This window comes from Loxodonta africana, chromosome 3 (assembly GCF_030014295.1).
Source record: "Loxodonta africana isolate mLoxAfr1 chromosome 3, mLoxAfr1.hap2, whole genome shotgun sequence".
In the NCBI taxonomy this organism is placed as follows: Eukaryota; Metazoa; Chordata; class Mammalia; order Proboscidea; family Elephantidae; genus Loxodonta; species Loxodonta africana.
Genome location: NC_087344.1, coordinates 129,740,563 through 129,756,070, shown reverse-complemented (window position 1 = coordinate 129,756,070; position 15,508 = coordinate 129,740,563). Strand labels below are relative to the sequence as shown.

The window sequence follows — 15,508 nt, the reverse complement described above, 5'->3', positions numbered from 1 at the left end:
ATTTTCATTTCACTGAATACTAAAAAAAAAAAAAAAAGATACCTAAATATCTACTGAGGAGCACTGGTGGTACAGTGGTTAATCATTCAACTGCTAACAGAAGGTCGGCGGTTCAAACTCACCAGCCGCTCTGCAGGAGAAAGATGTGGTAGTCGGCTTCACTAGAGATTACAGCCTTAGGAACCCTAAGGGGCAGTTCTACTCTGTCTTATAGAGTTGCTATGAGTCGGGATCAGAATCAACTCAATAGCAATGGGTTGGGCTTTTTTTTTTTTTTTTTTTAATTATCTACTATCAGTGTTGTATAGAAAAGAAGAAGACAGACTTTAGAGCAAGACTTTCTAAGTTCAGATCTCAGCTCTGCTGCTTAGTCACTGTGAGACCTTTGTCAAGTTACCTAGCCTCCCTGTGCTTCAGTTTCCTCATCACTAAAACAGAAATAATGTACTTGCTTCATAGGATTGTGAGAGCTAGAGAAGTTAAATATGAGTTCTTAGTTCAGTGTCTGGCACGTAGTAAGACTATATAAATGTTTGCTATTATTATTGCTATTATTGCTACCTAGATTTCTTTGTAAGAAGTTTGTCCTAAAATCAGAGTATAGGAAAGGATTCCAATATGTTTTTATTTAGGAATTTTTCTGACTGAACCCTTTAGTATATTAAAGCTTTGGTTAGTTTTGGTAATTTAATCAGCACACGTGAAGTTAAGGACTGAACCAGTGCACAAACCTAGAGCATCCCAGATTTGAAGGGTGGTAATTAACAATTTTTTTTTTTTTAATTAACATGCAGGCTGTCCTTGGTGAGCACTCCTGATTTGGTTTATATATTCTGTTCATATTAGAGTTCTTAATTACACTGCGACTTGGTGTCCTAAGGCTCTAATATGCAGAAATGTCATTCATCTCTGATATGAAGAGAAATGGAATCCAAAGTCACCTTGGCACAGGGCCTTGTAATACACAGTGGACTTAAATGTACAGAGTTGGAAAGCAGAAGGCATGAGCTCCAGTTCTGATATGGCCTGTGCTCTGTGATGAGACCTCAGGAGAATCATAATCACACAGTGGTGTGAACATAAGGATGGGGTCCGGAGGCCGAAAGCTCAATCTAGCTTCACTCAGCAAGTCAATCACCTTCACTTAGCCTCAGTTTAAAAATCAAGCCTGTTGCCATCAAGTCGATTCTGACTCATAGCAACCCTGTAGGACAGAGTAGAACAGCCCCATAGGGTTCCAAGGCTGTCGTCTTTCCGGAAGCAAACTGCCACATCTTTCTCCTGCAGGACAACCGGTGGTTCAAACGCCAAGCTTTTGGTTAGAAGCCAGTGCTTTAACCACTGTGCCACCAAAGCTCCTTAGCCTCAGTTTACTCATATGTAAAATGGATATACTAGTGGCTATCCTTCCTGCCTTTTAGTGTTATCTTGAGCATCACAGCAGATATTCCATTTTATTTCCACTACATCTTTATAAGGTACATCTATCTGCCTAACTAGGTTGTTAACTACCCAAGTGCAGGGTCTGTGGCTTTTTAATCTTTGTAGAAGAAGTGTTGATACCCACTAAATGTTGAACTGAAATGTTGATTGAATGAGAAAATAGAAGTCAAAGCACAATATAGACATTAGGCATTGTCATAAAATCAGTTGAATATACTAAAGTGGCCTCAGTGACCAAAGATATGCTGAATAACAAAGATTAAAGTGGCATAAAGAAGGGCAATGTGGCCTGTTTAACGTGATCAGGGACAAGTGTGACTGCGATGCATCAGCAGGTTCCAAGGCAACTGTGCCTTGACGTGCCAGAGACATTACATCAGCTTCTTGAGGGGCTTCCTCAGCATTACAAGACACAGAGAAGTCAACAACAAGTAGAGAGAATGAAATCGTCTCACCACCAACAAACCATGTTTCTGCTGTTCAGCTCTTGGAGCTAGATGAGAGTGCAGATAGGATGATAGTACAAAGCTCTTGTGATACAGTGAGTCGTAAAGGGGCTAGGAGAATTTCAGTGGGCACTGAAAACGTAGCAGGGGTGGCACAGCTGCCAGGGCCTGGCAGAAGCATGGGTGACTGAAACGTGTCAGCAGCAGACAGGCCAACTCCAGGAGCCTCATTTGTAGTCATGGCATCCAGCAGCCCATTGGACAGAAGCAGCTAAAGGAAAGTGGATTGGCAAACAGAGGTTGGTGTAAATTCTTCACGGAGCCACGGCACAGAACTAACTGTTCATCAGGACTCGGGGGCACATTCGCTACATCTAGTGTGAATGTGTGAAACATTCTAAGTGGGCATTGTTGAAAACACACAGCAAAAGTCAGCTTTGGACAGAACCAACAAGAAAATATTGCCATCTAAATAAAGAGTATTAAATTAGTTATAGGGCTATTGCAAGCTGTTATGAGTATAGCTTCCCAGTGAAAATGCATAAGGTTTTATATTAGGCAAAGTTTTTTTTGTTGTTTTTTGTTTTTTGCGGCGGGGGAGTTGAGAGTGTAGTATTTTGAGTTTAGGGGAAATTTTGCAAGAAGAAAAGAGTTGGGCTCAAAAGATGTCTTTTTTAATACTGAAAATGGTATATTTATCTTTTACTTCTTTCTGAAAAGTAGCCAAAATCCAGACCAAGGACGGAGTTAATTTAGGGCAAAATAATAATACTAGCAACTACTGGTTTTGAGCACAGTATGCCAGGCACTGCACTAGATGCCTTACGTGTCTTACCCCATTTGTTACTTACATTATCCCTGCTAAAGGGAAAGCATTGTCCTATTTGCAGGTTAGGAAATTTAGGCTAAGACAAGTTAACTGGTTGCAAGTTACATAGCTAATAAGTGGCAGAGATGGAATTCAGATCCCCAGTTCTTAACACTCACCGTGAGAACCCCAAAGGGGTGAAATGAGAAGACAGCATGATGATATAAACATGATAACACAAATAAGAGAACAGGAGTCAAAGCCATAAAAGAAGGTTCAGAAGACAGCAGAACAGGGAAGTAAGGAAAGGAGACCAAGCACTGAGAAGGAAAAGGAATTCTTTAGACTGCTTGATTCCTTTAGAGGACTAATACCCTCATAACTATAATCGTTCTAGATCATCTTGGCTGGTGCTCTTTTGAGCCTATGGGACATCATACCAGGCGGACCCATTTAACTCCTTCTGTAGTACCTCCAGAGAGCTGTTTCAAAGCAGAGACAGTACAAGAAATCTACCATATATCCTGACAGCTTCCAGGAGATGGAAGGGAATCAATTTTACATGATGCAAATTTAAATGTCTTCAAATGCACATGCTCTCACTACATTGGCTTTGCAGAAAAAACTGTGATTTTAATTCCCTGGAAAACAGATGGGATCTGTCATGGGATGGTAAAACAGGAGAAACTTGCCCAAATGTAAAAAAAAAGTAGCAGCTTTTCTCTTGTGGGTCAGTTTCATAACACAGGCATTTGTCACTGGTATACACAAGCTGGAGCTCATCAAAACAGTAAAAGTCATACCTAACATTTATCGAGCAGTTAGTATGTGCCAGACTCTGTGCTCAGTGCTTTTAATATGTAATGATTAGGAGGAACCTAGGAGGTTGTTGCTGTTACGGAAACATCCATTTTGAAGACGAGAAAACTAAGGCTTAGAAAGTTGAACGACCTAAAGTCACTCAGTTAACAAGCAGCAGAGCTAGGATTTGACCCCCATGCCCTTGATCCTAACCCTATACTATACAGGCATTCCCAGGGTAGTGTCCGTGAATGTGTAACCAACCCCAATAAATACATTTTTTTTAACATTACTACTCCAGAAAATAGAGAAAAAGAAAAGATGATTACCTTAAGACAAAAACTAGCTCTCGTGAAGAGAAAGAAGTATAGGCTGGATGATAGGAAGCAGGTAGGGAAGGAGTCTAGTATTTACCTGGCTGCTGTCAAGTCGATTCCAACTCATGGTGACCCCAAGTGCATCAGAGTAGGACTTGCTCCATGGGGTTTTCAATGGCCAATTTTTTGCAGGTAGATTCACCAGGCCTTTCTTCCAAGGCACATCTGGGAGGACTCATACATCCAACTTTTGGTTTGTAGCCAAGCTTTACCATTTGCACCATCCAGGGACTCTGTAGCAAAAAAAAAAAAAAAAGTGAAACCAAACTACAAAAAGAGTGAAAAGGGAAGGAAGAAAGATCTGGTAAATCCTTAGAATAAAATCCTTAGAATAGAATATGGGAAATTATCTAGTTAAGGTTTAAATTAATTAAGATCATTTTTCTGACTTACCCTTTTTATTTCTAATTTCATGGGCTAAAATGACCCTTTCAACTCAGCCTTTGGAATTAATAATGTTTGTCCTGAAGGTTCCTCTCCACCCTGAGTAATGCTAAATTCCACTCTGCAGAGTTAGTGTCTTAATGAAAGGTGGGTGTGTTGTTTGGTCTTTTTTTTTTTCCCTCTCGAAAATTAATTAAGTCAACATTAACCATGGCTATGTAACCACAGAATGGGCAGTTTCTTGAAGGCTCATGGTTTGGATCTCTTCCTGCAAAAATCCCCACTTCTATAGTTATATTTAGTGTTCTAACTGCCTAAATAGCTGGCTTGCTGTGGGCCCATGTGTCAGGGCAACACTGGGCCTGTTTGCGGCTGAGTTTGTCTGATTCATTGGAAGCCCCTGTGCCAAGCATATGCGGTTCTCAGTGGACAGCCTGTCCAGTTCAGCCTCTCCTGTTTCTTCTCCAGAAATCTCCTTGGGGTTAGCATTGTCAATTTGATGCCATATGGCCCTGCAGCTCTCAAACACTGTTTACTTGATGTTTAAAAATGTTTTAAATTTGCCCATGTACTTAACTCTGAAAGTAATGTAGTATCATCAACGTTTGTGGCAAGGAATTATGCTGGTGATTTTGTTTATATAGATGTTACTGAATGTTAAAAAAAAAAAAAGAGTACTACCCTTGCACGAAAGCCAGTTTTTTAATGTCAGTACAGCTGTTTTAACTTTTAAGAAACCACAAACATTTTATCCTCTAAAACTTTAATTTTGAAAGACAGGACTTTTAAAGAGAGGCAGTGTTTCCGAAGCTGGCAGATAGTGCCCTCCCTACCTCTGTTCTCCTTAAACTCTTAAAAGCTGAGTACATTTCCTCGCGTAGAGATGTTACATATAAACTTTTCAGACCACATTCCATGTTGTTGCTGAATTCCCAGCAATCTTTGAAATGTTAAGTTATAATAGAAGAAGTAGCATTCATAACGGTAACAAAAGGTAGCAGTAGCTCAGCTCTCATGATCTCTCTCCAAACCGAGTGTATTTTCCATGGCCAGAAGGAAGCAGTTCTTTGTTTCCCCATAGCCCAACAAGTCATGGAGGATGTCGCTTTGCTTCTTTTTTATGTTATAGCAACGATTCCACTTCCTGACACATAGGAAAACCTATTTGGCTGTTAAAAGAGGCCACTAGATGTATTTATTGCAACTTTAAGCCCATTTCGTCCATGGAAATAATTTTTTATTATTCTGAGTCACTCTGGTTTGTGGAACTTTTACATGAGTTCCAGGACAAGGATGAGATGATGTATTTATTTTACTCCGTATCCTCTTTAATGTTTTTCTGACTGCATGAATGCGAGGCTTGTTTTAAAGTATTTCCACATTTTAATTACTTTAGAAGTTACTCTGCTATATTTGTGACTCCTAAACACCTCAGCCATCGGACATAAACTCCTCAGCCATCTGACATCTGCAGCGATACCCCTCGTTACACGTCCTTTCCTGAATTCGGCCTAAGTCTCTGGCAGTTCCCTGTCGATGTACTGCAATGACTGCTTTTTAATTATCTTCAGCATAATTTTACTTGTGTGTGCTATTAATGATATTGTTCAGTAATTTCCAATAACTTGAAATAGGCACATATATGGATCTTTTCCAGTCAGTTGGTCAGATAGCTGTCTTCCAAATTTCTTGGCAGAGACAAGTGAGTGCTCCAGTGTTGCATCCGTTTGTTGAAACATCTCAGTTGGTATTCTGTCAATTCCTGGAGCCTTGTTTTTCACCAGTGTCTTCAGTGTAGCTTGGATTTCTTCCTTCAGTACCATTGGTTCTTGATTGTATGCTACCTTCTGAAATGGTTGAATGTCAACCATTTCTTTTTGGTACAGTGACTTTGTGTATTCCTTCCATCTTCTTTTGATGTTTCTTGCATAGTTCAATTTTTTGCCCATAGAATCCTTCAATATTGCAACTTGAGGCTTCAATTTTTTCTTCAGTTCTTTCAGCTTGAGAGATGCCAAGTGTGTTCTCCGCTTTTGGTTTTCTAACTCCAGGCCTTTGCACATTTCATTATAATACTTTACTTTGTCTTCTCGAGCTGCCTTTTGTAATCTTCTATTCAGCTCTTTTACTTTATCATTTCTTCCTTTCACTTTAGCTGCTCTGTGTTCGAGAGCAAGTTTCAGAGGTATTTTCAGTCACCTCATATGCATGTAAAAGCTGGACAATGAATAAGGAAGACCGAAGAAGAATTGATATATTTGAATTATGGTGTTGGGGAAGAGTATTGAATATACCATGGACTGCCAGAAGAATGAATAAATCTGTCTTGGAGGAAGTATAGCCAGGATGCTTCTTAGAAGCCAGAATAGTGAGACTTTGTCTCACGTACTTTGGACATGTTATCAGAAGGAATTAGTCCCTGGAGAACAACATCATGCTTGATAAAACAGAGAGTCAAAACAAAAAAAAAAAAAACGAAGACCCTCAACAGGATGGAATAATGCAAATAATGCAGTGGCAACAATGGGCTCAAACACAGCAAGGATTGTGAGGATATTGCATAAACGGACAACACTTCATTCTGTTCCACGTAGGGTCTCTGTATGAGTCAGAATTGACTCGACAGCACCTAAAAATAACAAACTCCTCATTGGCAGTTCACTATGTGTACTCAGCATGCTGTATTTTGGCAGAACTACCTGCTTTTCCCAGTGATCCGTGATCATGTGTTCTCTTGCTTTTCCCTTAGTCCCTATTCATATCTTCTCAACCTGTGTCTTCACCACGTTAAAAGTTATAAAGACCTTCAAAATTTTTTTAATTGTTTTGTTTTTGAGTTGCTGGGTGGACTTGAATTAAATTGTGACTATCAGTCATTTGTTATGCCTTAATTTTTTTTTCTTTTTTTGTATTAGACTAACCCTCACTAGAAATGTCCCCCACTTCAGCCCAGAATATCCCTGTGCTTTAGACCTGGAATCATAAAAAGTCCCTGAAATTCATCTTCATGTATATTTTTTTAATTTGTTTGCAGTTGCAACTGTTGTATTCGTTAATCACTTCTAGGGAGCCAGGTCTTAAAAGACAGGTAATTATATTAACTGTTTGAGTATAAATTTAAATAACAGTTCAAATTTGCAGAGAAGCCTTGGCTGTTCTGACATTTTAGAAAATATTTGAGTATAAAACAATGACTGTCCTATGGGTGAGATTTCACGTTAGTGGTTATTGTCATTGATATTTCTTCCAAATACCATATTTTTACACAAATAGCATGCACCTTCTGCATTTGTTTGCTGGCCACCCCCCCCCACCCCCCACCCTACCCCAGGCAAGGTATTTTCTTAAGTGCGCTATGCTAGTTTTTTTTTTTTTTTTTACAGCAACATTTGGAAGAGGATTGGTATGGAGGTACTTGTGAGGGTGCCTCACTGCAGGGGCAGGGCAGTGGGGTGGCGGTACGGCTGGCAAACATAGAAGGTACATTATTTATATAAAAATATGATATTGCACTGTGTCTTTGTAACTCTGACTGACTGACTGGCTTAAGGTTTAAAATTAAATCATGCATTTTCTGGCAAGGGTAGGGGGACTGGGTATTATGCCTCCCACCTTTCTTGACTTGTGTTCTAATTAGTCAGCCTCCAACAATGCCATAACTAGCCAGCCTCCAACAATGCCATAACTAGTCAGCCTCCAACGATGTCCTTAGTCAGCCTCCAACGATGTCCTTAGTCAGACTCCAACAATGTCCTAGTTATTCAGGTTTCCAACAGAAAAAAGGACTATAATATAGACTAGAAGGGGACAAAAATCGACAATTTCCAACAGATAATTTCCTCTCTTACAAATGATCATGACAGAGCCTGCACTAGACTGCATATATCCACAAGGGTGTGGGTGGGTGGGTGTGTACATACACACAAGCAGAACCATGGTTCAGTATTCAGAAGTTTTAGATGGTTGGTTTTCTTGTTTGGAAATGGTAGGATATTAATTTGAATGATTTTATTTTCAACAGGTTGACATGATGAAAGAAGCATTAGAAAAACTTCAACTGAACATAGTCGAGATGAAAGATGAAAATGCAACTTTAGATGGTGGAGATGTCCTATTCACAGGTACCATTGTGTTTATTTTTTCTAGCTAAAAATATTTCTAATGCCTGGCTTGCATTCACTTGTTTCTTTATAGTTTTTTTTTTTTTTTTCAATTACAAATGTAATAGATCTTCAATGTAGGAAACTTGGAATATACAGAAAAGCATACTCAAAGATAATCACTTAAATATCTGGGTGTATTTTTTTTAAGTATTTTTGTTTGCATATATTTACAAGAACATTACCAGTCTGTACAGACCATTTTGTAGCTTGCTTCGACCATGTTCTTCTATAACATGAGTGGGTTGCAGTTTTTCATTGTATGACTGTATGTCTGATTTATAGTTAAAAGATTCCTTCATTCAAGATTAGTGTCATTTATAATCTCCCCAGATGGCAAGATGAATTTAAATACTTTTCCATGCAAATTGACTTGGATTAATGCCAGATGAATAATAGCAGAACTCAACAAAATATAAACAGCTTATTATTATTGACTTAACTGGAATCAGTTTTTACATTGGATATAATATGGCTACTAAAGAAACAGTAATTTTTAGTATTTAACCTTTCCAATTCTTTATGATCATATTATTACTGTTTTGTAAAATTTTGTGCTGAAATCTAGATCCCTGAATTTATTCTGGTGTATTGATGAACAAGGCTATCAATAATAATTTTTAATTTAAAGTGAGAGTTTATTTTCCCCTAAATATCAGAGAATAAATACCTGTTTCACCAAAGTAGCCCTAAAAACTGAGGCTAATCCCCAGGGGCCTGGGGCTATAGCTCCAAGGGGCCCACTGAAAGCATGAAGTTTCTTAAAAGTCTAATATTTTAGCTAATGTGAATTTTATATTGAATCCTAAGTATATAGCCAAAATATAGCCATCTTTGTTTTAATAAAAAAGTAATGTTTTGTATTACTTAAATTTGGATATAATTAATGCTCCAGGAAAATGAGTAGAGTTTTTCTGGTAACATTGAGTACACTCCTGCTCAGTGCCAGGTACCTGTGGGTGGGGTCACTGTGCTGCCTGGCCTCAGAGGACACCATTTTTATCACAGGCTGTGTGAATGGTATCTCCTGGAGTTGTGCACTGCACAGACTGTGCTACCACTATAGTTGGCAGTGACCCTGCCTTGGGGGTTTGGTTTGCATACCCATTTGAGAAACACAGCCATAAGAACACAAAACAAGGAATCAAGCAGTCCTATCAACGGCACTGGATTTGGGATGCTGACTTCTTAGCTCTGGTATGCCCAGCCAGACTTAGGCATTCTTTGAATCTGCCCAGTAAGTTCTCCTTAGAATATTATCTGTGTCTGCCACTGGTGGCCTTTGATTCTCTTTGGTAGCACAGAACAACAGCCTGTTTCTCTTAGAAAATTACTTTGTTTAAAGCTGGATGTGTAAATCACACTTCCCTATAATAAAACTTTTTATTATTATTATTGTTTTTACTCGTAAATACCCATAAAATAAATAGCTTATTGTGTTGTTGTTTGGTGCCATCAAGTCAGTTCTGACTCATAGCAGCCGTATGTACAACAGAATGAAACACTGCCCAGTCTTGCACAATCCTGGCTATATTTGAGCCCATTGCTGCAGCCACTGTGTAATTCCGTCTCTTTGAGTGTCTTCCTGTTTTTCGCTGACCCTCTGCTTTATCAAGCATGATGTCCTCCTCCAGGGACTGGTCCCTCCTGATAACATGTCCAAAGTACTTGAGTTGAAGTCTTGTCATCCTCACATCTAAGGAGCATTCTGGCTGTACTTCTTCCAAGACAGATTTTTTCATTCTTCTGGCAGACCATGGCATATTCAGTATTCTTCACCAATGCCATAATTCAAATATATCAATTCTTCTTTGATCCTCCTTATCCACTGTCAAGCTTTCACATGTATATGAGGCAATCAAGAATACCATGGCTTGGGTCAGGTGCACCTAAGTCCTCAAAGTGACATCTTATTGTAAGCAGGTACTAATAGTATTTGAAAAACCTACTCCAAAAAGTATGGCTTAAAACAAGCTATGTTCACAAAATCTTAATGTTAGAGCACAGTTTATACTAGGAACCTCTGCCTTCAGTTAAAGATCTTTCCACAGCATCTCAAGTCTAATCTTTCTGCCCCAACTTCTAATTAGTTGCTCAACATCGAGGCTTGCCTTTCCTGCTATCTGTAGACTTTTGGATTTGCTATATTCAATACGTAAGTTAATATCTTAATAATTGTTTTATTCAAAACTAGGATAGCATTGGGATCTTAAGATCATAATCTGCTTGGCACCTCATTTATCAGTCACCTGTATTTTGAGCCCAAGAAAGAAGCACCTAATGTCTAGTCATAGCTTCTGTTTCCTACTTCCTAATTTTTGTATTAGGGAGCACTGGATAAGAAACAGAAGTATGCATAAATTATGCTGTTTCCCCTTCCTTCTGTAACTCAGGGCTTCATTAATAAGTTACTAGGAAATGGACAGAAGGATAGCTGCTTTCCAATTCCAGTTCCTGCTGAGAAATATGTCAGTCAAGCAAGCAGCTACCGGCAAAAATTGTTTCAGTCCCTTTCTCTTAAAAATATAACATCAACTTACCTTTACATATATTTATTTTTATTGTGAAATATGGAGTACATTAAAAAGAGCTATATAATGTTTATGCGCAGTTTAAAGACCAATAATAAAATGAACACCTGGGTACCCACCACGTGACTTAAGAAATAGATCATTATTAGGATCTTAGAAGCTCCTGGGTGGTCCCCCAATCCCAAATGCGCCCCCTTCCCAACCAGAGGTAACCACTGCCCTGAAATCTGTGATAATCATTGCTTTGTCTTTCTTTGAGTTTCACCTCTATATATGTATTGCTAAGTTATATGTTGTTTAGCTTTGCTTGTCTTTCAGCTTTATGTTGTTGGAGTCATACTATATGAACTCTTGTGTGACTTTCTACTTTTGATCTATGTTGATGCTTGTAGCTGTAGTTCATTCATTTTCACTGCTAAGTAACATTCAGTGGTAAGAATATGCCATAATCTATTTATTCATTTTTCTGCTGATGTATATTTGGGTATTTTCCAGTTTTTGTCTATTATCTTCAGTGCTGCTATATATCTTTTTATGTATGTCTCCTGGGGACATATATAAGAGTTTCTCCAAGGTAAACACCTAGAAATAGAATTTCAGGTGATAGGATAAACTCTCTTTTGCTGCAATAAGATGATTATATGAGTTTCTTCTTTAATCTGTTGATGTAGCTAATTACATTAATTGATTTTCTGATATTGGACTGGTCTCGAATCCTGGGATGAAACTAAACTTTATCATGACATATTCTCTTTTAATACAGTGTTGGATTTGGTTTGCTAATATCTTGTTTAAGATTGTGATTTCTGTGGCCTATAATCTTTCTTGTTATCCTTGTCTGGTTTTGGCAAAACAGTTACGTTAGCCTTGTAAAATAGGGAAGGCTTCCTATTTTTCTATTCTCTGGAATCAGTAAATTTTGAGTTATCTATTCCTTGAATTTTGGTAGAATTTACTTGTAAATAGATCCTGTGGGCCTGGTGCTTTTTTGTGGGAAGATTTTTGACTGATTCCGTTTCTTTAATGATTATATGATTATTTAGGTTTTGCTGAGTCGGTTTTGGGAGTTCTGTTTTTTAGAATTTTATCTGTGTCATCTAAGTTTTTTAAAATTTTAGATATGAAGTTAATCATGTCTTCTTAATATCTGTTTAAGTTTCACAGCATTTCTTGTTATTCTCATTTTTCATTCATAATATTACTTGTGCCTTTTTTTTTTTTTTTTAACTTACCAGAGGTTTGTCAATTTTATTCATGTTTTTGAAGAACCAACTTTTGGCTTTGTTGAACCCTCTCTCTTATGTTTCCTTTCTCTTCCTATTTCTATCTTTATTTCCTTCCTTCAGATTTTCTTTATTTTTATTCTATTCATTTTTTCTTATATCTCAAGTTGGAATTTTATCTCATTAATCTTAAGCCTGTCGTCTTCTTTATTAGTTATTTAAGGCCATAACTTTCCATCTGAGTCCTGCTTTCGCTGAGTCTCTTTTTTTCTTACATGAATATTTTGTTATCATTTAGCTCTAAATATTTCTGATTTCCATTAGATTTCAACTTTGACCCATGCGTGGATCATGATGTTAAAAAAATCACTTACTCGTCATTATTGTAAGTTGCTAGGACACCATCTCGTTACTCTGAAAATTGATGAGTGAAGGAAAGACTCTAGCATTTAGCCTATCTTTTCTTTATGACTTCTGTTTCAGGTAAACCAAATATGTGATTGAGGAAAGTTTTTCTTTGTAGAAGAATCCCAGTCAGTAAATGCAGATTCCTAATAAAATAACGGATTTGTACAGTGAGCATTAAAGGATATTAAAATGATTATATGAAAGCTTGATGGGACACTTCATAATGGAGGAATCAGGGTGATGCCACCTGAACCTGCTGGTCAACGTGTTATCATTGGACATGTGACAGCCAGTCATGACCTCATGACATGATACAATAGAAATATAGCCCCCCTCTAAAGTGGGCTTCTCAAAAAACAAAAACAAAAAACTAATAATCATCTAATTAACCATCTGAATGAATCTATTGGTTTACTGAAAATACAAAGGATGAAAGAACAATTTAAATGTTAAATAACACCCAAAAAAGTAATCAACCAAATCCACAATATGGGATATTCAACTGGACAAATGATCTGGTTTCTTCTATAATTTAAATAGGATGAAGGAGGAAAAAAAAAAACAGAGGATGGAGTGGTATAGAAAAAAGTGACAAAGAGCTATAAAAAAAAATAATATTTCAATTTCAGCATTTTCATTGGGAAGGTCATTTAGGGGATTCACCATATTGCCAGAAATAGAAGTCCAACTTACTTGTTAGAGATAAGGAGTATACTTTTCTTTATACTTTCCTATCACTTTAGTCTTTTAAAATGGAAATAATCTTTATGCCCCATTATAGATCTTATATAACTTGTTAATACATTAAATGTTTGTCTTAAAAGTTGTGTATAAATCTTTTTTTATCTTAAAAGAATTAGGAAAGTTTTTTTTTAGTGTGGCTGACATTTTTATAGAATAAATAATATTTTGTCAAGAAAAGGACCCATCCCTAACTTAAGTTTTGATTATTATGTAGTGATTTTCTTAAGAGGCAACACAGTCATACCATTATTTTTAAAAAGTCACTGTGCTCCAGAAGATTCCTGTGTCTGCCCACAGCATAAGCCCTTGGAATTTTTCATAATATCATTTGACCTTGTGTCATTTAACCCTTTCATAAGGACATTATGAAGATTAAAGTTATAACATCTGTAATTTGAAATAAGTGGATGTGTAGTTTTAAAGACAGAGTTCGTCAGGGTCAGACCTGAAGACCAGTCAGTTGTAGATTCACTTTATCCAGATGTTGTCTGCAAGCCTTACATGATCATTATAAGAAGACGGATCCTAATTCATCAGGAATGTCTAATATTGTTCTTCTAGGAAAAAAAAAAAAGGAAGTACAGCTGACTTATCACTACCATTGCTTCATTTCTGATCATCCGTTATTGATGGGTTTAATTCTTTCCTTTCCTAAGTAAAAAGTTTATTTCTAAGGGCAATAGTTTGAAATAAAGTTTTTTGTAAAGAGAGCAGGAATCAGAGTACCAGTGGAGCGGCCCTCTGAAGAGGAAGAAAACAGTATGATGCTTTAAGGTCATTATTTATAGATAAAAGAAATAGTGCACAGCTGGCTGGCGCCACCCACTCACTCTGTTCCATGACATTTATTATAGGCAGAGAATTTTTTGTGGGCCTTTCCAAAAGGACAAATCAACGAGGTGCTGAAATCTTGGCTGATACTTTTAAGGTAGGTAAAGGATAATTTATGCCTGGCACAGAATAATCACTTAATAAGTATGCATAGACCCACTGAATCAAGGTGATGTGAATAATGCTGTTTGTATGTCACCACCTTTGCAAAATAATTCCTAATATTGCTAGGAGTTCTAGGAGCTTTCAAATTCTAATTGTTCAATACTTAGATTTTGTTGGGCTACCACAGCAGCAACAGGCAAAGTTATGAACATCTTCTGTTTCCTCCTAGTTATAACTATATGGCTACCCAGCAGATGTTCCTAGCACAGTCAAGAACTTCTTAAAAAAAAAAAAACCTGGAGACCCAATTGGCTTGAACATGGAGATGTGGATTTTTTGGTCTGGAATCAGAGGTTGCCTGTATTTGGGTGCCTACTATTTGCCAGACACTGTGCTAGAAGCTACACATGCATCGTGTCATGGACCCTTTAGTCTAATGACCATCAATAAGTTGCCTTGCCAAGCTGTTTAGAAAGGGATATAACCCACAAGCAGCTCTATACCCCATGAGGATATGAGGCTCCAGCTGAGCTGAAGTTTGAACAGGGTATTCAAACACACTGTCCCGGAGTGGCCCACTCCATAGATGAAACAGCAAGTGAAAAGCTGTTGGCGCAGTCAGACACCTGGAAGGAAGCTCCGTGCTTTCTTCTTACAAACAATCTTCATTTAACTGGCAGTGCCAAAGCCTGAGAGTCCCAGTTTTCCTTCCAGATATGCAGAACCCCTGGCAGCCTCCTAGTGGACCAGGCGCGGCTCAGGCAGGTTTTTAATCCATGTTACGATTATTCTTCAGTGTCTAACTGCTTGCTTTTCTATTATATGCATAGGACTATGCAGTCTCCACAGTCCCAGTGGGCAATAATTTGCATCTGAAGAGTTTCTGCAGCATGGCCGGGCCTAACCTGATTGCAATCGGGTCCAGTGAATCTGCACAGAAAGCCCTGAAGGTATATAAAAAATATCCTCCTCCTAAATGCAGCAGGCAGTGCCTGCCACATGATCTTTCTCATTCTGTCTGCTGTGTGGGCAGCTAGCAGGGGTGGCAGGGAGAAGACAGGCTGGTACCTGAGCTTTCTGTGATGTGCACTGTCATAACCTCATATTCATTAGGAACCAGGAACACCTAAATGTAGGAAGAAATTTTCACTGGTGAACCATTGTTACTCACACACCAGATTTCCTAGAAATGCCATGATTCAGAATAATAAGCACCAAACTCATCACAGCTACTCCGAGAAGGAGGA

The 15,508-nt window shown here is 38.0% G+C and overlaps 1 protein-coding gene across 5 annotated transcripts in view; it reads left to right on the top strand.

The window, feature by feature from the left end:
- Window positions 1-15,508, top strand: part of DDAH1 (dimethylarginine dimethylaminohydrolase 1) — a 175,144-nt gene that overhangs the window by 126,167 nt on the left and 33,469 nt on the right. For 4 of the 5 annotated variants that reach the window (XM_064282183.1, XM_064282182.1, XM_003411208.4 and 1 more), the window contains 3 exons: window positions 8,281-8,380; window positions 14,180-14,253; window positions 15,092-15,211. In XM_064282183.1, coding sequence (XP_064138253.1) covers window positions 8,287-8,380; window positions 14,180-14,253; window positions 15,092-15,211 — 288 coding nt within the window. In that variant the 5' untranslated portion in view covers window positions 8,281-8,286. Of the gene's footprint in view, window positions 1-7,659; window positions 7,740-8,280; window positions 8,381-14,179; window positions 14,254-15,091; window positions 15,212-15,508 lie in introns of those variants that run through there. The other variant, XM_023549414.2, reaches the window with a different exon arrangement.